At 45.4% G+C, this 23,816-nt stretch overlaps 1 protein-coding gene across 1 annotated transcript in view; it reads right to left on the reverse strand.

Moving 5' to 3' along the window:
• The window catches only part of FNDC1 (fibronectin type III domain containing 1), a 95,356-nt gene extending 74,543 nt beyond the window's left edge, over positions 1–20,813 (reverse strand). The window contains exon 1 of the mRNA XM_079971145.1: positions 20,507–20,813. Within this exon, the coding sequence (XP_079827271.1) occupies positions 20,507–20,612 (106 nt within the window). The 5' untranslated portion in view covers positions 20,613–20,813. The remainder of the gene's footprint in view (positions 1–20,506) is intronic.
• Between the last annotated feature and the right edge of the window lie 3,003 nt (positions 20,814–23,816).

Consider the following 23,816-nt stretch of genomic DNA (forward strand, 5'->3'; position numbering starts at 1 on the left):
ATATGGGAAAGGTAAAGATGCTGCTCTTGCACTAAGCCAAGTTTCTTCTGACTTCACTCAGAAGAATTTCAAAGGTTGACCATCACTCTCAAGGAAAACTACAAAAGCAGGAGTGCACAAACAATAAAAACAGGGCAAAGAAGGAGAAATGGTAAAGTGTATGATTAAAGAACTCTTCCACCTCACTTTCCACACACATAGCCAAAACTGGAAATCTTATTAACTGTACCTTTTGGTGTAAGATGCATGTCATTTTGCAATTCACTGCAGACTTCCACACTGCTAATTTTTCCAGTCATTATTCTACAAATGCAAGTATTGCTTATTCAGCTAATTCACTAAAGTCTCGTTGGTCCGCCCTCAAGAAACAACAACTAGGTCTCACATGAAGAGCAATATAAAACATGGAAAGTGACAAAATGCCACAATCAAGACAATCACATTGAAGGCACATCACTTTTCATTTCCTTGGGACAGACCACAGCTCACTGGTACAGCACTGTTCTGGCTCTGGCTTGCAGACTTGATCCTCAGGACTCCATTATGATTGGATACTTTATTCTAAAATTTACTACAGTGCCCAGAAATAAGTCAAGTGACAGGCTATACAATCAGAAAACACAGAAGGGCTCTGGTGCATGGCTAGGAGTAAGACATTTTCCCAACACTTGACGCGTCCCAATGACTCTCCTTTTGAAGAGAGGGGTGGGCATAGTCATCCATGTGGTTGGCATCCCAAGCCTTGGGACTGGGCAAGCAAATGAGTGCTTGCCCATGTAGGCTGAGTGCATCCTAGGAGGTGGAGACAATGGGGAAAGATCACATCCAGATGTATCCCTAGCACACACACACACACACACACACCCCGAGAAGGAAGGCTGTTCCCTGACAGAGGGTGTGATGGCCTGGGAGTCTGATTCAGAGGTTGAACCAGAGGAATCCCAGCCTGCACAGGAGTCCCTGCCTCCAGGGCCGGCTGAGCCGGGGCAGGGCCTTGAATCTGAAGCGCCTGCACCTGTTCCGGATCCTCAGGAGCAGACACCAGATGAATCCACTCTGGCTCCGGAGGTGATTGAGGACCCATTGCCTACAGGTGCGCCTCTCCCAGCCCTGTCGGGGAAGGTGAGCCTCCCCCTGGGTCCAGTAACCCTCCAGCCTCTCCTGAGCTGCAGAGGCTCAGGGCAGAGAGGCGGAGGGAACTGGGTTCTCTCAGGAGGAGTACTCACCTTAAGGCCAGAAGAGGCGGGTCACCTGTGGACCGGGACCGCCCCTGGCCTCAGAGAAGATAAAGGCCAGTCAGCCCGGTCCCAGGTTGCGGGAGCAACGTCATTGGAAACCTGTTTCTGCCAGCACCCAGACCTCTTCTTCCAGAGTTCCTGACCACGCCTGGCTTCCTGCTTTGGACCCCGCTTCGCCCTTGGTGGACAGTCTCCAGACCCTCGACACAGAACCGGACTCTGACCATGCCTCTCGGTAACCCCCCCCCCCCCATGTCCAGCACAGAGGGCAGGGCTGGAGCCATATCAACCAGCTGGGATATCACACCAGGGCCATCCAATGATTCTGTGATGGGTTGTTGTGACAACCCACTCAATCCCTCCCCTGGGTCCAGCTGAGTCCACCACCTGCCAATCTGCTGAGCCCCTTCCCAGGGTATGAGTCTTCCAACATGCCCTGGTCACTGCCTCCCACTTTGCTGGGCCACTCTCCTCGGTTGGACTCCTCCAGTTCCCCAATCTTTTCTCACTCCTCTCCATCTGACTTCTGCCGGGAGAGAAAAGAAGGCACAGACCCATTACATCCAAGACAAATGCTTCGAATAATCAGACAATCAGATGCAACTGGTCACTTTGAATTCTATGAATGCATTCAGATGCAGGATTCCTCCAGGATTGTTTGCAGCAAAGCACAGCTTATCATTACGCCTGAACAGTCAAACTATGGTTTGTGCTTGTCTGCAAATTCGATTCACGTACCTGGGCCGCAGTTTGGCTTGCAGGAGGGCACAAACCAGTTTGGCTTTTTGCACCCTCCACAGGTCACACTATTATTTCCTTAAAAAAATAAAGACTGAAAGAAGGTAATTGTCATAATTAAGGGGTTGAGGAAGTGTAAGGGTGTGTCAGTCCACGACTCCTTGGGGCTCTCCACATAACGCCAAACCACAATTTGGGATTATGTCTGAACGCATTCCTTCAGTTCTGTAAAGTCACTGTTTGTGTAAATTGGTTCTTAATCCCATTGACTTCCAACTAAGCCATTTCCTTGGACTTTCTGTTAAAACAATGAGACTTAGTTAAATGTGCTTGGGGCTGGAGTGTCAGCCAATAATAATACAAATACTCAACCTTAAATGACTTGCAGATCAAGCTGTTTGTTTCCACTCCATAAGTGGAACTTGGTTCATGTCACCCATGCCATAAATATTACACACATGGTTTTAATTGAAAGCTGTGCAGGTTCCCATGTGGCGTGCAAGATTTAATCATAGGCACTGTTCCTTCAAGTCCAATCATAATAAGAAATATATAGGTAAGATTTTTATTTTATTCTTTAAACAGCCTTCAACATTTAGATTTACCAGGTGAACTCTCAGCTCCGCCAACTGGGCAGCTCACTCCACTGTGGTTTTATGCTGTAACCGGTTCAAAATACATGGCCCCAGACTCTGAAGCATATGGTTTGCATCAGGCCACTGTTTCAATTCTCAAGGGACTTCAGTAGATGGTTTGATTTAGCACTGAGTAAAACAGAAACTCAGCAGCAATGTATAGCTGATCTATGACTTCTAATAAGGAACCATATAGATGTAGCTATAGATAGGTATGCTCTCCAGAAAGTGGAGAGTTATCCCTGGATTTTGGTGCGGGCTGGGTGGGGGAGATAGCTGCTACTACAAAAATATGATTTCACAGTGCTCCAGAGTGACCCAACTCCCAAGGCATTGAGGGAGGCAGAAATTCAAGATGTAGCAGAAACGTACCTGGTGCTAGGGAAAATGTTTTTTTAAAAAAGGATTGTGATCAAGGGGAGAGCTTCCCCCAAGACAGTCCTTAACCCTGGAGCTGGCCCCACATTTGCCAAACATCTTAATGACTGATTTAATCTATTGACCAATTTCATCATATATCAGGCCAAGGGTTTTACATTAGTGTTTTCAGTATTCAGAATATATTCATTTGTATTGTTTAACATCCTAAAATGCCCAGTCCCAAAGCTTTGCTAAATTGGTTTTATATTCTTCCACTGTAGTAGATTGTGTTTGCATTCTGCCTCCCCTTTCTCATTAGAGTGCAGTAACATGCTAAAAACACAGCCAATTCCTGATTAGCAAGTTGCATGAGGTTTTTAAATGGACTAAGACACACCTTGAAACCTTCTCCTTTAATGTTTCACAAGGAAGCTTATTGTACTGGGAGGGATGATCTGCTGAAAATGTTTCATCAAAATGGGCACAGGATGGTCCTGAGACCTAATCCCTAAATGCATGTTTCTTTCAAGAGCATCTTGGGGCAAGCCTGACACATTTCTGTTCTGACTAGTCCCGGGTGAGACACATTTCTATTTAATGTGGTGAGATGCCTTTCTATTTCAATTCAAGTGATAACTCCTGAATTTCCATACATGCATTTAAATTAGTATATGCTAATTTTATGCTAGTCTGTGCACTCATTTACATTGCTTGGTGATACATTTCCTCTTTTTTAAGCAATGCTCAAATGGCCAACCTATTTCCAAACGACTCTGAATCTCCTCCAAGTCGCTTGCAGAAGTTCCCATTTTCATTGCAACGATGAATGCAAGAAAATTGCCAGGGGAGAATTGAAAAGTAGCCTTATTTTGTTGTTAAGATGATGAAGGCCTCATTGGGCTGGAAAGCATGTTGCTGGTTTTTATGGTAGGACCACAGTCACACAGATACCCAGATGCACATAAACATCTAACGGTGTGTCACAGTACAGAGCGTTGATCTGTGCTTCTGGATTACATTTCAGCTCTCGTCTTAAGAACATGAGACTCTCTCAACTACGGCACTGCAGCTACTTACAAAGGTTAAGACACTCTACTGAGGTTTTCTACTTCACTGATTTTGTAAGGAGACCCTCTGCAGTGATGAGACCAAGACTAAACATTTGAGACCAATTGCAAAGGGGTTTTCTGACTAAGTTGTAATGGTGCCTTGCTGACTCATTTTTCACATTTTTATGTTGAGTTTTAATGCTGTAATCCAAACTATCTTACACTGGGCTGTGTGTGGTGTGTGTATTAAGCAAAGAGCTCCTTCCACTTGCTTCTGCCAACTCAGACAGCCTCCTGGCAATCACTGCCAGCAGAGTGGTGCAAGGGTGGGGCTGAACTGGTGCTGGCTGGCATCAGGCTTTACCAGTCTCTGCCACCACCTTATACCACGGCCACTTTGAGAGCTGGGATACAGATGTGACGGTGGCTCCATCGCTCTCCAGAGCCCTGATGTTGGCGGCAGGGAGTTAGAATTCATTCCCCTGTAAGTAGGGATAGAAGGGTGTGTCCACTTCAGTTATCAGTTTCTCATTTTCCTCATCTTAAATCTCTACATATTGCAGCAAATTGTGAATTTTTGTTTGGGGAGGGGGACCCCAACAAATATTCATTAGTAACTTAGTGAAAATTTCTCCTAACAAAAGCACTTTTATATTGAGTTTTGACTAACACACACATTTTTGCAAGCAATTCCCATCAATAGAATGTGTATTTGCTTGCTATTTTCTCTAATACCGTCATTTTTATGCACATTTCCCCCAAACAAATGCATTATTGCAAACATTGTTTGGTTGGAGAACTGCATTGCAACATTCAGATAAGTGCAAATGTTGGGGGACAGCTATGTTTTCTTCTTCACGTATTGTTTTGGTTTGGATAGATTTGGCATTATATGAATATTAAATCAAATTTCTCCTCCTTGTCTAAAGATAAGTGAAATGAAAATTATCCACATGGCTGCCCCAATGGCAGTGTTCTTGGTGTGCAGCAGAGGTGGGGAACTCCAGATATTGTTTCATTCCCACTCTCACCAGCCCCAGCCAATTGGCCAATGGTCAGGGATGTTGGGAGCTGTAGTCCAGCTTTATCTGTTGTGCAGGATAGATTTTGTCTGGTATAATGGAAAGGGGAAAAGGAACTGAATCCATTCAGTCTCTGGGCTGGGCTGAATGCTGCTTCTCCCTGTGAAATGATGCCAAACCACCTACTGACAGCTGCTGCATCTATGCTCAAAGTGCACCCTTCTGTGGGGAAGAATGGTAAGTACGGATGCACCTGATAAGATGTATCATGACAGAAAATACGCTTCTGATGCCAAGAAAATGTCACCTCCTGCTATTACAATTCTTCTCTGTTGAAATATATTATAATTCATGACCTAACTCTTAAAATATGATACCAGAGAAAGACAGGCATGCTGGTTTTTACCAGGTATTCTCTCATCTTGCCTCTACATGAGAGGAAATTCTCTTTTTGCTCAGTGGGCTCTGGGTTTAGCTCTCTCCAGACTAACCACGAGCTGTAACTAATAGCTGACGGCTCGTGGTTTGTCTGGTTTGAACTAAACCATGAGCCCAGGTTCAAACAACACACTAAGCCAGGCTTCCCCAACCTCGGCCCTCCAGATGTTTTGAGACTACAATTCCCATCATCCCTGACCACTGGTTCTTCTAGCTAGGGATCATGGGAGTTGTAGGCCAAAAACATTTGGAGGGCCGAGGTTGAGGAAGCCTGCACTAAGCCAAACCATGGTTTAGCTCAGCAAAACAACCAGGGAGGAGCAAAGCAGCTGTGATCTCCACTCCAGGAACCCATCCACACTAAACAATGGTTTGCCCTAGCATGATGTGTGAACCAAGCTAAAATACCCTGCACATGAAGATAAATCAAATGGTACAGAGTTCTGGAATTCACACTGCAGAGATGTTTAGCTGTACAGGTTTTTTTTATTAAGAAAACCCTCCAAATGCTGACATTTGTAGCATGGCTGGGTAAAAGCTAGCCTGGGGAAAGGAGTGTCAAATGACATATAACATTAAAAACACAGTTTAGCACTATACCATTATTTTAAAGCTATAAATAGCAGCTGTAGAGGGGAGAACTGATGCAGGGGGGAGATTTCTAAACTCTTTATCCATGGCGCTGTCCCAATGAAAATCCCTCTTCTCCCAAAACTGCTATTGGTGTCAGGAGAAACATACCATTGTGGACTGCAAGGGAGCATCTCTCTAGATGGAAAAGGTAGCTTCAGGGACATTTAAATCAGTATTATTATTATTATTATTATTATTATTATTATTATACCGCCCTTCATCTGAAGATCCCAGAGCAGTTCACAAGATAAAAATACAGGATAAAACGAAACAATAACTCCCCTCTCACAAACACAGGGTAGGAGTAAATGGTTTAAACACCTATCCATCACCATGGTTCCAGTCCTGATGCTCTGACACCTGCAGCCACTACTTAAAGCTGGGCTGGGGAGCCTGTGGCTCTTCAGATGTTGCTGAACTCCAACTGTCATCAACCCCAGCTAACATGGCCAAAGGCTTATGGGAGCTGTACATTTGGAGGACCCCTGGTTCCCCATCCCTGATTTAAAGTTCCAAAAACAAGCACACAACAACCAACCTAAGTTGAATATAGTCCATCTCCCTAAAATGCACTCGGTTTCTGAAGGAAGCTTTCAAGCTTGCAACCCTTCAATTGCGACTTGAAATGGTGCAGTCTGAGGAACCAGAAGTTTTCGAGAACTTCTAAAAGCAGCAGGTATTAAACTGGGTCTCCCCCAAACATTCATGTGTCTTGGGTTACAATGATTAGGCCTGACTGCAAGACGATTCTTCCTCCCAGTGTTGCAACAACAACAAGATTTTTTTTTCAATCCAAGAAAGATTCATATGTTTATGTAAAGTCTTTCCATTCCATCTCTAAAGTGCAAGTTTAACTTTCCACTGGGTTCTGCCAAAATTCTCTTGGAGGCTGAAGAAAAAGTCAGGGCACACAAATTCAAGCTTTAACATGCATTCAGCGAAGAAAGCAAATATATGTCCAGCAGATCATCAAAAATCCATGAGCTTCAACCAGTGAAACTTTGCCAAAGGTAACAGTGTTGGAAACAGCATTCACTTTTAAAACTTCCTCCTTTATAAGCAATTGTCAAATATCATGCTGGAAAATGTCAAAACTGACACCTTAGACAGGCAAAGGGAAAATAACTCCTCTCTGTTTCTGTAAGACACAGACTGAAGTGCTTTCCCTTAATATCCATGTTATCAATACCGTTCGTGACTCACATTGGTTTGAATTAAATTTGTCACTTGTCTTTTTAATCAGGCATACCTTCTCACACATGCTTTCTCCAGGTGCAAAGAAGCAAGCTGCTTTATTTATTTAAAAGTAGATAGATGATAGATTGATAGATAGATAGATAGATAGATAGATAGATAGATAGATAGATGATAGAACTTCACAAATATATTAATGGTGCTTTGGGGGCTCTGGACACAGAGCAGAATATCATCAAGTCAGACAATTGTCAGAGACAGAGATCGCCTAACTGAGTGACAGCTTTTCCCTAGAAAGTAAGAGGCCAGCAGTGTTACTACTCTCCAAATGTTTGGGATGCACAAAGGTAATTGATCTCAAGCAAGCTGTCTCTCTAAATAGTAGAGCATAGCTTGGACAGTTAAATACAGTGGGGTTCTCCTTGCTTTAACCTTTTATTATAAGTATACAGTGGTGCCCCGCAAGACGAACGCCTCGCAAGATGGAAAACCCGCTAGACGAAAGGGTTTTCCGTTTTGGAGGCGCTTCGCAAAACGAATTTCCCTATGGGCTTGCTTCGCAAGACGAAAATGTCTTGCGAGTTCCTGCGGGGTTTTTTCCCTCCCCCCCTTTTCCTAAGCCCTAAGCCGCTTATCAGCTGATCTGCTGATAAGCCGCTTATCAGCTGATCCGCTAAAAGCCGCTAAACCGCTAATAGCGCTAATCCGCTAAGCTGTCAATGGGCTTGCTTCGCAAGACGAAAAAACCGCTATACGAAGAGCCTCACGGAACGGATTAATTTCGTCTTGCGAGGCACCACTGTATATTTTGTTGTATGGAAGTGAGAGCTGGACCATAAAGAAGGCTGATCGCCAAAGAATTGATGCTTTTGAATTATGGTGCTGGAGGAGACTCTTGAGAGTCCCATGGACTGCAAGAAGATCAAATCTACCCATTCTTTAGGAAATCAGCCCTGAGTGCTCACTGGAAGGACAGATCCTGAAGCTGAGACTCCAATACTCTGGCCACCTCATGAGAAGAGAAGACTCCCTGGAAAAGACCCTGATGTTGGGAAAGATGGAGGGCATAAGGAGAAGGGGACGACAGAGGACGAGATGGTTGGACAGTGTTCTTGAAGCTACCAGCATGAGTTTGACTAAACTGTGGGAGGCAGTGGAAGACAGAAGTGCCTGGCGTGCTCTGGTCCATGGGGTCACGAGGAGTCGGACATGACTAAATGACTAAACAACAACAATCAAAACCGGATCGATCAAAAGAGTCATGGGTAAGAATGGATACAAATGCCAATTATATCATTCATTCATTCAGTCCTGCCCAGAATGCCTGTCAAAGAAAGATAGAGGAATATGCAGTCCCTCTGTGCATTATTGTATACTACCCCCTCTCTGGGAGGGGAGCAAAGATTCAGCTCCTGAAAATTCAGACTAGTAGTTGCACCACTTGGAATTCAGAGCATTTGCTCACTCTGAACTTTAACTGGGAAGTCTTGAAGAGAGAAAGAGAGAGAAACAAACATGCCCTCCCTCAATTTAGTTCACCATTCCAACTAGCTCTGATTAGCAAAGATTAGATAATTGTTCCCACCCACCCCCAAACGCTCCTTCTCCATGACTCATCTGGCTTCCTATTTTCTCCACACCTTTACAATTTTGGGAAACTTTCTGAACAGAGCCTGCCTGTGAAACCCTTGCTATCTCTTCTGTCACATGAGTCAAAGAGAAAGAAAGGGACAGTCACCAGATTGAGAAGAGGCAGTTGCCAGTGCCAAGCGTATTTGTGGAATTCTGCTTATTATATGGTTAAAGTAAAAAGACTTTGGTTCAGGGAGACCTGGGCTGAAATTCCTATTTAAAATACAGAACTTATTGGGCGAATAAGTCATCATTGTTCAGTCTAAACTATTTTGCAGTGTTCCTGCAAAGTTAAAATAGGATAGTCCTACATGCAGAGGAATGGAAAGACTCCCTCAAATATAAATTTGCATTCAGTATTATATGCTGTGGCAAGTGGGAAGGATATCAAAGACCATCATGAGTAAAAAGTCCTTTTGTGAGTACCTGGAGAGCAGCAGTGGCACTCGAAGTGGGTGAAGTAGCTGCAATACAGTCCTCCCACCAGCTGGGGCACTGCACCTACCAGGATATGGATGGGGCCAGGCGAGCTGGCTGTCAAGGTCAGGGGAGTTTTGGTTTGCTGCCAATCTGGAGATTCCATGTTAAAAAAATTATTATTATTATTATTATTATTATTATTATTATTATTATTATTTCTTTTTGATTTATGAGAAAACATTATTTCACAAGCTATTAAATTAAACGAGGAGATAAAGACGAAACAGTTGCATCAAAATGAAAATTAAACCCACCCACACGTGGGTACAATAATTATTATTACATTGGCACACTTTGACTAGAAAGAAAAAAAGTCCTAATCATGTGCTATTTAGATTTCTGGTGTCAAACCCACCCTTTTAGAATGATGGGCACAAATCAGAGGTAAGCAGTGTAATGCTCCACTTAGAATCAATAAGAGATATTTAAGCAGGTGCAACACTTTCCTGTGGAAATTAATAGGCAGCAAAACACATTGATTTCACTTGGATTGTGGCCATTCATTTCATCTCTGCACTGTGCCTATTTCCAAACACATGTTGTGAGACTAATGAATTCCATGTAAACAACACAACTTTCGCCTGCCAGTTTTTCAGACATTTTCATTGCAGCGAAGAAACTAGAGTTAGAATACAGCAGCCTCGGCCAACCTGGTGTCATCAATATATTTTTGAGTAAAACTCCCATCGGGCCCAGCCAGCCCTATACACTGGAGTTGTACTCTAAAACAACTGGAGAGCACCAGGTTGGTAAAGGCTGGAATACAGGTCACATTCATGTTTATACTTGCCGCTTCTGCCGTTCCATTTCCATCGCGTTTTTTACATCTGCTATTTTTCGGGAAGCATCCTCTGGTCACTGGCACCAGGCATGGTACCAAGGACCCCTGGAAGGTTGCCCCACCCTACCCCATCTCCCAAAATAAACCTCACAGCAAAGAGAAGAACCTAAAAAGAGACCTGGAAGGTCAAAGGCAAACAAAAGCAAACAAACAAAATGCTGTTATTTTAGCATCCACTGCCCTAAGAGTTCTACTGAATGGGTCATAATTAGAGACCCACCAAGTGTCTCGATTTTCCAAGGACAGTCTTGGAATTACAGAAGCCATCTAGGTTTCTGATTTGATCCTCGACTGTCTTGCTTTCCCCTTGGGAGTCCCTATTTTCATCGGAGAAATGTTGGGAGGGGATGGAAAAGGATGTCCCTATTTTCACCTGAGAAATGTTGGAAGGGAAGGAATGCAATGTATATGCTCTCCCCCCCCCCGAATAATTTTTATAGTTTTCCATGTAAATTCAAGAACAACATATAACTACAGTAACTTGTCCAGTGGTACATTATTATTAAGTTTCATATGCAGTACACAAGCAATACGTTTATTTATGCATTATCAATTCAAGCATCCTCTCCACAGAGATTCTGGTTAGGATGGTATAATTATAATCGGGGATTTGGCCCTCCAGATAAAGTTGAACTCCAGCTCCTGTCAGCCGCAGCTTGCAAGGCCCGGTCATGGATGATGGGCGCCAGCAGCACACAGAAAAGGTGGAGTGGCTTTGTGGCCCTTCAGGTATTGTTGCCCTTCAGCCAGGGCCGTCTTACCCCTAGGCACTAGGGGTGTGGGGCACCCGGGCGCCGAGCTCTCAGGGGTGCCCGAGAGTATGGGGCCCAAGAGTTGAGCCCGGGGAAGAGCCCTCCTGTCGGTCGGAGCGTCGCAGTGGGCTCTTCTGCTGCAGGTGGCTCTGCGCTGCGAGTTCAGGGGCGACCAAGCCAGCGAGACGCTGAGGCAGCCGGCCAGCTCCACCCTCATGCACGCCTGGGACTGGGCAACCTGGGGGGGGGGGTGCCGGGCGGATCTTTGCACCCAGGCGCCACATATACTTAAGACAACCCTCCCTTCAGCACTTCAGGTGTTGTTGGATGAAACTCCATCATCCCCTTCAGCACCTCAGCACCTCCCATCATCCCCTTCAGCACCACCAACAGGGGGCCGTGTGACACACTAATGGAGATGGGAGAAGAAAACTAGATTCACACATACACAGGGAGGGAGGGGGATTGCTCCTGTACATTTTGCTTTGTATCTCAGATTATTTAAATGCTAGAACGTCAGCATTTTTATATCGTGTATCCACAGCAGTGAGCAAAGGAGGAATGACCGCTGGGAGGAGCACAGAGAATAAATATTGTGATGCATCTGTAGCAGCACAACTGGGCACCCTCACCTGCCCCAGCTGCAACAAAACACATCTCTCTCGCATCAGTCTCTACAACCACAGCAGGAGCTTTAGCTGTCCAACAGCTTGACCTCACCCCCAAAGGCACATGCCTCCATTGTCTCCTGGACTGCAGACTGATGCCAGCAATCCAGTCCTTTCAAAAAGTTAAACCTGGCAACAGCTCATAGGGAGAGAGGGAAACCGCTTCCCTTTGCCCACTCCCCTTAAAGAGAGACCCACAATCTCCGGTACGGTGGGTGGTTATTACCAGGGAGACGATCTTTTCAGTGGTAATGTGTCGGCTTTTCTTTGGCTTTTTTATTTTTGCTGACCGATTTTATTGGATCACTTTGATTTCACATGTATGCTGCTTTTATACATTTGCTGTTCTTATGCATCAGTTACTTTATGTTTTTTAACTCTGATCTTGTGTTTGTAGGGCAGGGTACAAATCTTAATAAACACGCAAGTAGGCTGTTTTTTAAACATCCCCCGTTTATGACTGTGAAATGCTGCGGCAGATGGGAGAATTACCCTTTGCAAGCACTCCTGCGCTTCCTTTTCTAACAAGCACAGCTTCTAATAGGAGACGGGGCTTAGTAGCAGAGGGTTCAGTTGTGCAGAGGTTTGATATGAGACACCTAGTGGCAGCCTGAGTGCAATGCTAAATTCTTCATTTCTTCTGGGTCTTTGACATTTGTCTCCCTGTATTTTTGCGAATTCATCTCGACCCTACAGGAATCAAAATAACTTAAACCGCATGTGAAATAATAGTCATGTTTTTGCAAGGTCAGCATCCGCTTAACTTTACACAACGTAATTAGCCTTACACAGGCCAAGTATGAACCAGCCTTGCATTGGGGCAAGATTATTTTCCAGTGCTGGGGGGGGGGGACTTTACATTTGAGCAAGGTGTAAGACTGGGGTGCGGAAAGTCAGACCTGGGGTCTAAATGTGACTATCCAATCCTCTCTAATGGGCCTGCAGGACTCACGCACTCTCCCAAGGCCATGTCCCTCATTGGCCTTACTTCACGCACTTCCCCTGAGAGTTTTGTTTTTGTTTTTGCCTAGTCTTGCTTATTTGGGTGGAAGATGGGGAGGGTTGGGCCAGTCTGTGTAGAAACTAGCATCCTGGGCAAAGACACAGTTAATGTTCATTGCCCTGCCCACTTTTGCCTCTGCCCCTGCCCACCACTGGCCTGTGGCCTGCTGGGAGCTTGCTCAGAATGGAATGCAGCCCCTGGTCTGAAACAGGTTCCTCACCCCTGACATGAGAGGAAAAAGTGGGAATGAAGTTACTATGGAGTGGAACTTTTATCCCCAACCCAAGACCTTTACATATATAAGACATGTGCACATTTTTTCCCCCTGGGATATCCTTCCACTCACTTCAGTCCTCCAGCTCCTGGCCCTCATTCTGAGGAACCCTGAACTGAGACAAGCAAGGAATTCCATAGCTATAGCACTGCAACACAGAAGGGAAACTTCTGCAGAGATCTGGGAATTTGTAATTATACGATTACAACATGAGTGTTTAACAAACAAACAATAACCCTCCCTACAAAGCGAAGTGTTCTAGTGTAAGAATCGACTCAAATGCTTTGAAAGCCGTGTGTGAGGAACTACAGATTTTAACATTTTAGGCAGAAGGAGGGTTACATAAATTAACTGAAGTTACGTAATAATAAGAATTACTCACTCTCTGCATGAGCAAAGCAGTGCTCTGAAAATCTGCTGTTTGCATGTGAGCAAAGGGCACAACCTAACTTCCAGCTGAGCAAACTTAGCAGCACGATCCTATGCATATCTACTCAGAAGTAAGTTTGACTAAGTTTAATGGAGCTTATTTATTTGATTGTTTAATGTAATACATTTCTATACCACCTTTATCATCCAATAATCTCAAGGCAGAGTACATAGTTCTCCTTCCCATTTCGTCCTCACAACAACCCTGTGAGGTAGGTTAGGCTAAGAAATGGTGACTGGCCCAAGGTCACCCAGTGAGCTTCAGGGCTGAGTGGGGATTTGAACCCTGGTCTCCCAGGTCCTAGTCCAACACTCTAACCATTACGCCACACCGGCACTTCCAAGTAAGTGTGCAAAGGAATGGAACCAGGCAGTGCAATCCTAAGTGGGGTCAGAAAAGAGCAGCATGGCACCAGCCTGGGTAGAAGATGAGGGTGCAATTTCTTATAAATTTTCATTATGCCAGCTCTAGAATGACATAGCTGAGCGGATCCTATGAGTTGGCCCCTTCAGTGTTTCTGGACCCAACACTGCTGGTGCCCCACCTTTAAATGCTCCATGTTGCTACCGCTAACAGGATAATCACCAGTGGCAGCTTTCCGACAACATAGGCAAACCTGGGGCCTCCTGCACTGGTAGTATTCCTCACTGCCACCAGAGGCCAGTAGAGAGCCAACTACCGTATTTTTTGCACCATAACACTTACTTTTTTCCTCCTAGAAAGTAAGGGGAAATGTCTGTGCGTGTTATGGAGCGAATGCCTGCGGGTGGGGGGGGGGGATCTGCTGCAGTCGTGAGCAGAGGATCCATGGTTCCCCTTCCTTCCCTCCTCCGTGGTTACAAAGCATGGATCCACATGGATCCTCAGGATTTTTGCTTTGGGCTATTCCAAACTCACTGTCAGATCACATGTCTGTGGCCACAGCATGAACCACAAAAACCATATATCCACTATTTCGTTTAGAATATATTTTTTTCTTGTTTTCCTCCTCTAAAAACTACGTGCGTGTTATGGTCTGGTGTGTGTTATAGAGCAAAAAATACGGTATGTGATCCTAACAAGTAAGTCGTCAGCTTTGGGTTACTGGAATTGCAATCAGTAAATTTTTTAAAAGACAATAAGCTCTTTTGTTATTGTTACAAAAATCAAGTTGCTGTCTTTTTGTAGCCTTCGCATGACTTCAATTTTTATTTTTTTATTAGTTTATTCAGACAACTTATATACTGCTTATAGTTTAGTCGGGGAAATTTCTAAGCAATTTCAGTCTAACTTAAAACATAAATGAAAACCAAATATAAAAGATACTTTTGAAAATCCACATAAAATAACAGTATTGACAATGAAATAGGGCATCCTCTAAAGCTTGATCAACTTTATCCTTATAACAACAAAAATCCATATTTTAGAACACAGCAGCGAAAATTATCCTCAGAACAACCGAGTGAAATATTTCAAGGGAAAATCAACTAGAAAAATAAAAAGTGTACATTTTAAAATCATGTGATCAATAACTAAGAAAAAGAAAAAGAGACTCACTCTTTCCAAATGTCTACTCAACAAACCAATCCAATTAAATTCACATCTCTCTATACAATGATAAACACAAATTAATCTAATGGCAGCTAAATATAACACTCCACACAGTTCCACTGAAGCACACTGTCACACCAGTGCCCACACATCAACCAATGTACTCAAACTTCATTCTTCTAGCACATTTTCTAATCACACCATCTAAACTCTGAAACCACTAAGCTTGATTTGATCTCACATTCTCAGTCAACAGACCACTCGCATGTCTACACCAAGAGACACAGACAAAACCTGGACAAATACTGGAATACAAAACAAGTGATAATACACAAGCACCCAAGGGGGGGGATATTCCATGTGTTCACATCCAATAACTGTAAAAGTAAGAGCTATGATTTAGACATAAGTTTATTGGCATAATTTGATCTTGTTGTCACTCTAGTTTTCCTTGATGTTGAAGAAGAGCGAGATATGAAATATTTTTTACAATAAATGCAGTAATAAATAATAGCAAGACACACACACACACACACACATATGAGCACCACAGACCAAGAATTCTAGGAATTCATAGAAAATTAATTCTTCAAGCATCCTCTGCTTTACTTGCTCATGACTCACTAAAGTCCTACAAGTTCTGTCCCCAAACCATCAGTTTCTGCCCAATCTCCACCTGTCCTGGGTCCACCCACGCCCAGGGAGCCAGAACTTTTTCAATAAAAAAATAGCAACCCTATTGATGACTGGCTAGCTCCCAAGGTGCAAATCCCTGTGCTGTTGGGATCTGGTTTGGACTGACATGCTCTTAAGCAGGTGGAGAAGGAGGAAGGGGAGGAGGAGTCTTAATAGGGGAGCATGGATAGCCCCTTTCTGCCCCAAATTCAGCCACTTGGGAAAGGGGAGCAGGGATGCTGGCTCTGCCCCCTCCCTGCCAGACCTAGGGGCAGTTTTGAGCTGCCAAGGGAAGAGGTGAGGCAGGAACCTGACCAGGAGGGTGTGGTCATGTGACACAGAACCAGCGGCCACCTTTGCAGATGGGAGCCAGCCCACCTGCCCTGAGAGAGCATGTGTTTGCAATCCTGATATTTCCATACAGCAAGCAAGTCTCATGAGTGAGCTTGCCAGGGCTCATCTTTAAAAGCTTGGATGGTGGAGCATGGAAAGTTGTTGGGACATCTTCATTGCTTCCATCCAGTTCTGAACTTCTTGCTCTGCTCTTGAACGCCTGAACTGGGACTTCTGAGCCTTGTGTCTGCTGCTGAGCCTGTACTGTTACCTGCCTGAATAAAGATCCCTTTCTTACTTACAAGTAAGAGCTTTTGCTTACATGTTTTGGGGCAGAAGGTAGGGAACTTACTTCTACTACTGATGTAAAATATATTTGGTGGCATCAAACCTATGTGAGCACACATATACAAGTGAAAACTATGGGACTTTTGCATGCCTGGCTAGCAGGACTGAAACATAACTGTCATTCCCATGGAATTGCATGGCCCATAAAGAGACACCAGAAATATTCTATGATGAAAAGAATGCCATCCCATTCCGGTCCAACATTTCTTAACAGCAGCACGGCCTGAAGGAACATCAAGTAGGGCTGCCATATTTCAAACAGTGAAAATCCAGACAGAAAGTCTGTTGAGCGTTTTTGTGCCGTACATCTGGATTTTCCCATACATTGTTTTCTGTGCTACCACTCACCACAGTAATTTCAGCTTTTCATTCTTATTTTTGAAAAGGATGCTAATATTTTTTAGAAAGGAAGTGGAAGCGCTGTGGGTTGCCAAACTACGCAGTGTTCTTTCAGCACAGTGAAGGTCTCTTGAACTTTGTCAGATACAGGAAAAGGAATCGAGGGAAAGCGTGTAAAGCTGGGCTTCCTGACGTGCAAATCAATCTAACAGCTCAAGGAGGTGCTTTCCTCAGTGGTGTCCTGGTGTGTTGCTTATTGCCAAGAAGCAGAACTGCCTTGGAATGTCTTTGATGATCAAGTGTAGGCAAAGTGTGTGTAAGATCAGGCCCTCTAGATGTTGCTGGACCAACTCCCATCAGCCCCAGCCAGCCTGGCAGGTGGTCAAGGATGCTGAGACTTACAATCCAGCAATATCAGGAGGGCCACAGGTTCCCTATGCCTGTATTAAATGATGCCAATACCAGGTAAAGCTCATGTGGCTCCCCACTCCTGCCACAATTTATTCCTTTGTTACCCTTTTTATTCCCCTGACAGGAATCTTGTGCTACTAACTGCTGCCCAGCAGGTAGAAATCCACAGGAGAATATTGGCCCATCACTATGCAGCCTAAAGAGGACTGGTTGTGCTCAGTGGTGACTGAATGCAGAGTGTCTGTTGCAGGATAGCTCGGTCAGTAGAGCAATTGACTCTTAATCTCAGGGTTGTGGATTAGAGCTGCACTGCAGAGGGTTGGATTAGATGACCTTTGTGGTCCCTTCCAGTTATACAATTCTATGATTCTATGATGGAATACAGTAGAGAGAATGAATGCTGCCTAAACCTATCTATTCTGGATTTTCATTTCAGCTAGATCTTAAACAACGGTGGAGTAGAGGGTAATTGAGTAAAACCCATTTGATGAATTAACAACTAAGATTCCCTAGGTAAGAAAACATCTTTACCAAAAAAAGAGGAGGGGTATTAATTTCTGGTTTTGTCTCCAGCAGGGATCAGGAACCTACGCCCCCAGATATTGTTGGACCCCAATAAGCCAATGTTCATGGATAATGCAAGTTGTAGTCCAACAACATTTGGAAGGCCACAAGTTCCCCATCCCTGGTCTGCAGTAAAGGAGGCTAAAGTTGCAAACCTATAGACATTTACTTGGAAAGACCCCTCCATACACATTGAACTCAATGTGTTGTACTTCTGAGTAGACATGCATAGAATTGTACTGTTAAACACTTAAGCCATCATCCATTATAACATATGACATCAGCTTTGAGAACAATCAAGACTACCCAGGAAGGCACCCAATACAACAGGCAGTAATATATAAAAGTCAGTGATTCATGCATGTTGTTTTGCACGGAATGCTAAATTGCCCATCTTTCCAACCAGAGCAAAGGGCTGCTTGCTTCAGAGCTGAGTCCACCTCCCAAGCCTGATGGATGAACAGAAAGTTCTGGGAAGCAAGCAAATATTTGACACAGAACAGATTAATCAGACTCCCCCCCCCCCCACCTCCACCACCTTGCTAATCCCACCGGTTTATCCAAAAGTATTTTATCTTTGATCTGCCCATCCATACGCTGCAAATCCTGTGTTAATGTGGTGGATCTGAGCCTCAGCGCAAGACTCTCAGGCTAGAGCTCTCCAGTTAAAACATTCCATCAACCTCTGGAGTGATTTATAGGCTACAGGGTGAATGGGAGGGGCAAAGGGGAGGATACACCAGTGGGAAGCCCAACAGAAGCTTGCAAGCCACAGCAAACAACCCTGATTCCAGAAAGGCAGCAGGAGCCTGGAGGGAGGAAGAAAATATCTTTGAAAGGGTTACAGGTGTTTCAGCCATAGGCTCCCCAAACAGGACATTCCATATTATATTATGGCTCTCCAGCGCTCCCCTCCCTGGAAACCAATGTCCTGTTGCTCACTTCCAAAAGAAACAGTTCTCAAGGAGTTGAAAAAATGCACAGGGAAAGGTTGTGGGTTGTTTTTTTTCCTTGCCACATTTATTCGGTCCATTATGATTTAGGACATTGTGTCAAAAGAAAGCAACTACTAGCCAATCACACAAACTTCTGCCTTAGGAAATCAGCCATGGTGCAGATCACGTAACTCATTATGTTAGCATCGTTGAATAATTGTTCATTAAAAGCAAGGGAGGAAAAGCCTGCAAATTAGCTGGGGTGGTGTCCCCCCCCCCGCCCGCCCGCTTTCCTGACATAGACATAATGAGCCTGCACTTATTTTCTTGAGAATATGTCTCGGTGCTTCGATGAAACTTGCTTCCAAGCAAGTAATCACGGTTTCAGGTTCAGCCCCCTTGTCTTTGCAATTACGATCAACGCCTGCCGTCAAGGAACTGGCCCCGTGGGCAAGTTTGGAGCTCAGAATTCCTGCACTTGGCTGCATGTGGAACTTGTAGCAACACATACAGCTTACTTCTCCCATTCCTGTAAGGCAGGAAGGTGGGGGAGCAGAATGCACAGACCCAGGAGAGGAGAAAGTACCAAGGAACAGAGGGAAGGAACCACATTACAAACACAAACAGAAGCCAACGCAGGGAAAGTGAGTTTACGCAGAAGTTTCCACAGAGTCACACCATTGGTGCATCAAGCTCAGCATCACCTACACGCGCGGGCAACGCTTCTCTGGGATTTCAGGCAGGGCTCTCTTCCAGCCCTACCTGGACCTGCCACCTGGGACCTTCTGCAGGCCACACCACAGCACTGAGCCACAGCACTTCCCCATTTGCCACGCCATTTGCCACGCCAGTTTCTTTCTCTGCAAGCATCCGGCTCTTCGTTTCTCATCAGCTGCTCCTCTACAAAGGAAGCTGCCTTGTACAGAGTCAGACCATCTAGCCCAATACTGTCCCACACTGACTGGCAGCAGCTCCATGTTGCCTGCCTGGTCGTCTGCCTGCTCCTTCCCCAGAGCTCAGTGGGAACTGCTCTCGAAGAATTGTAATCTTTGCATTCCAGGACAAGGCAGTTCCCTTCCCAGACGAAGGGCTGGGATGCTCTGCGGCAGCCTTTGCGAACCTGGCACCCACCCACCCCCGAAACGCTTTCATAATAATAATATTAATAATTTTATTATTTATATGCCAGCCATCTGACTGGGCTGCCCCAGCCCTGATGGGAGTTGTAGTCCGAAGCTTCAGGAGGGCGCCAGCTTGGCAAAGGCTAAACTGGAGCAGATTCCAGTTAGCGTTTTTGTTAATTGTGTCACTGGGCGATCAGCGGCTGCGGGGAACCCCGAGCCCTAAAGAGGAGCAGGAGGGATCTGGGGCGCAGGTGGGGCTGAGGTTCAAGAGTGAAAAATGCCTCGCCAGCGGGACGTTTCGTTTTGCGCTGAAGCTGTGGTTGACTTTCAACAGCATTCCCCACGTTTTGTAAATGGAAAGATTTTCCTGGAGAACTGAGGCTCTGACTAGATCCCCTTTCCCGGAATACACAGACAAGCGCGACGGCTGAACCCTTTCCCCCTCCGCCACCGAGGTGCTTTTACAGGGAGCCCAGGCTAGACCGGGATCCCTGCCCCGAGGACTTCACAATATCAGGAGGGGAAATAATCGAAGATGGAAAGCAGATAAAAGAAATGCAGGGGATCCCTGCCCCGAGGACTTCACAATCTCAGGAGGGGGGGACCGAAGATGGAAAGTAGACAGAAGAAATATAGACGGGGATCCCTGCCCCGAGGACTTCACAATATCTGGAGGGGGGGAATCGAAGGTGGAAAGTAGATAAAAGAAATATAGAGGGGGGTTAAAGTTCTCCATTTATCATGCTGGATATGGGGAGGGCTGTCCCTGGCATTAAAACGCAGAGAGAACCCTCATCGCCCCCTTTTCGAGGATGGAGACCCCCTCACTGGGAAGAAATAAGTGGGATGGGGGGCCGTACCTGGTGCCGCGGAGTGGAGCAGAGCAGCCAGGAGCAGGAGCAGCGCCCAGGACGACAGCAGGAGGATCCGCGGAGCCGGGCCGGCGGCGGCGGCGGTAGCAGCCATGGGTCCGTGGTGCGCGGGGAGGGGTCTCCGCAGTGCCAAGCCCGCTCCCAGATCGCCGTGCAGCTCCCCTCGGGTCCCAGCGGCAGCGATCAAGGCACGCTCCGTCGGTGCCGCCGCCGTCGCCGCTCGCCGCTTCTCTTCATTGCTGCATCTCCCGAAAGTTCGCCGTTCCCGCGGCTGCGCTGCCTCCCGCGGGTCTCTGCCTTGCGCTCGCTCTCCCCGCGCCCATGTCTCCCCCTACTGGCCGACGGCGATATTGCCAGCACGGCGGCAGCGGCGGCCAAGAGCCATCCTGAACAAGATTACCGCTAGGTGGTCGTAGGATTCTGGGCTGTACCAACTCAAGCCGCAAGGGAGGAGGGGCTAGGCTGGAGTGTTCCTCGTGGAAAAATAAATAAGCGAACAAACAGACGCCTTGCATTTGGTAAAGAAGTATATCGGAAGAGGGCTGAACCGCCCCGAGACCTCCGAGTATAGGGGCAGTATATAAATTCAATTAATATAATAATAATAATGCCTTCCCCCACTCTCAAATGCTGACACAAGGTTAGCAAGTGAGCAGGAGGGAGCAGGGATTTGAAACTACGGTTTCCCGATCTCACCTCTGCTACTGCTATATCACCGAGGTCGTTTCCAGTGTGTCATTCATGTGCATACCATAAATGTATTCCTGCACAATTAAAGCATATTAAAGAACTCTGTCTCCCTAGCACAACAAATCTACTTCTTTTTAAACTTATTGTGGTTTGGAAAGTCATAGGGAAATGCACTGAAAAGTGTGGGGTGAACTACTGATGACTAGGAAGATGTACCCAGCAAGCACCCAAAGTAAATGTGGGGTGGACACTTATTGCTGTATAACCTCCTCACCAATAGGGTTGCCGTATATCAAAAGGGAAAGTTGTTGAAAGTTGTTGAACTTTTTTTAAGGAAGACCCCAAAATTGTTGAGCGTTTTTGTACAAAAATGCCCCCCAAAAGGAGTGATTTTGACTTGCCTAAGATCCAGGATAAAGCGTCGCCTTTTGGAAACCCCCCCCCCCGATGTCAACTGCGCCTTTGAAGTCTCATTAACAGGAAAATCTGGACATATGGCAGCCGTACTCAACCAACACATCAGAACGAGTGCTCAATAAAGACTGGATATAGTCAGACCTCTGTGTCAGCTTTGTGCAAGTAAATCTGGATGGGTGCTAATTAAAAACAGGTGGTCTGGAGTAGCACAGCAAGATGGATCCAATTAATTGGCCTTAAGTAGTTACCATGAGTTGTGACTAAGGCTGCACTCTTAACTCCATAGCTCAGTGGTAGAGCATCTGCCTTGCACGCAAAACACCCCAGGTTCAATTCCCAGCATCTCCAGTCGGGTCAAGGGTTTGAGGCCCACATTGGGCAAAAGAATCCTGCACTGCAGGAGGTAGGACTAGATGGCCCTCAAGATCCCTTCCAACTCGTAATTCGTAATTCTATGAAAACCCTGGAGGGCTGCTGCCATACAGTGTAGAGAGTAGTGATCTAGATGGACCAGTAGGTCTAACTCACATAAGGCAGCTTCCTCTGTCAGGTCCAATTAATTCAATAGGATTGATTTCTGCATAGGCATGGTTACAGCTGCACTGTTAAGTCCCTTTGATTTCAGTGGGTTGACTCAAAGCATACTAAGTCTGGATCCATCCCAGTAAGGTATTGGTCAGTCCAGCATAAGACTTAGGGGCTCAGTAGGCAATTGGCTCTGCCCTCCAAGTCACAACTTTGCAACTGACTCTATCTGATTGCCTCCAGGCTTCCATTGAAAGACCACGATTGGATCCTGCAAGCCTGAAGACTGTTTGTGCCAGCTCTGTCTTATGATATCAACACCTCCTAAAGTGGTGGGCCTGTGGGGTGGGACCTGTGAACCTCCAGAAGTTTCTGGAACTACAACTCCCATCATCCCTGACCATAGACCATGATGGCTGGGGTTGATGGGAGTTGGAGTTCAGCAACATCTTGAGGGCCACTGGTTCCTCAGAGTCAAGTAAAGAAGCACAAAACATACAGTGATGGTTCCCTAGCCTGGCAGGTCTTTATTTCCTTCAGAATCTCTCCTAAGATGTACCTGATGAAGCCCACTGAATTCTTTCTCTCCCCCTTTCCTTCCTGGAATGCCCTTGTCATATTTCTGGGCAACACAATGATGGATGAAACAAAAGAAGTTCAAGGTGCAGATTTGTTTATTCCCTGCTCCCCTCCTGAATTTGATGCATTCCAAAAATTATTTTAATGTTAATGGTCTTCTTAATCCTTTTTGCAGTGCACCTATCCAGTTGGATACCAGACTGTACAGTTATCTGCAGGAAGCAGGTCATCACTCTTTATCCAGTGACACAATGCATAGCTGTTAATGCATATCTCAGATAAAAGTGCCCCTCAAACTAAACATTGCAAAGTTTAGCAATGCTAAATTCAGCTAATCCTAACAATAACAGTCCTCCACACCTCCTGTGTGTCGTCCTGTGCCAGGCAGCAGTAAAAGACACAGCCAAATTGACAAAAACATTAAAATCCTCAAAGTTGTACACATGCTGCACTTTCCCTATATAGAAAGCACTTCCACATAGCGGAGAAAGTTATGAAAACTTGTATGTAGAACATCATAAGTGATGACAGCACCTGTGAATTTTGTTGCATTCAAATCAGAGGAGACATGCATGTGTCTGTGAATTGCAATTTGTTAAGAGCTCTGTGAGGGATTAAATTACAGTTCCCGTGATTCTTTGGGGGAAATTGTGCTCTTTAAATCTATGGTGTATTGATGTTTTGGCAATGTGCAGAGCTATTTACATTGGAGCACTTAAACAGTTAAAAGGCATGCAGTTAATAAGCATTCTAGAATCAGCTGGCATTCCTAAAAATTACTGTGTGGTCGTTTCCTTAATATATCTCTGTGGAGACAGCTAGCCTATCTAGTGGAGCAAAGGAGTGGAAGGATCAGTCTCCCTGACAGCTGTCTACCTTTGAACCTGTCTACCTTTACAAACTTTCACCCTCGGAGAAGATCTGAAGGAAGGCTGGGTGGGGGGATGACAAATGGAATTCCTCACAGAATGGAACTCTGCCTGGGTGCCACGTTTCAATAAGCACCAGCTTGTATCCATGGTTATATGGAATTTGTTTTGCTCAGTTACCTTAGTTAGGCCAGTAGTGGGGTGTGTAATGGAGGGTG

This window comes from Podarcis cretensis (assembly GCF_951804945.1).
Source record: "Podarcis cretensis genome assembly, chromosome: 3".
Taxonomy (NCBI): Eukaryota; Metazoa; Chordata; class Lepidosauria; order Squamata; family Lacertidae; genus Podarcis; species Podarcis cretensis.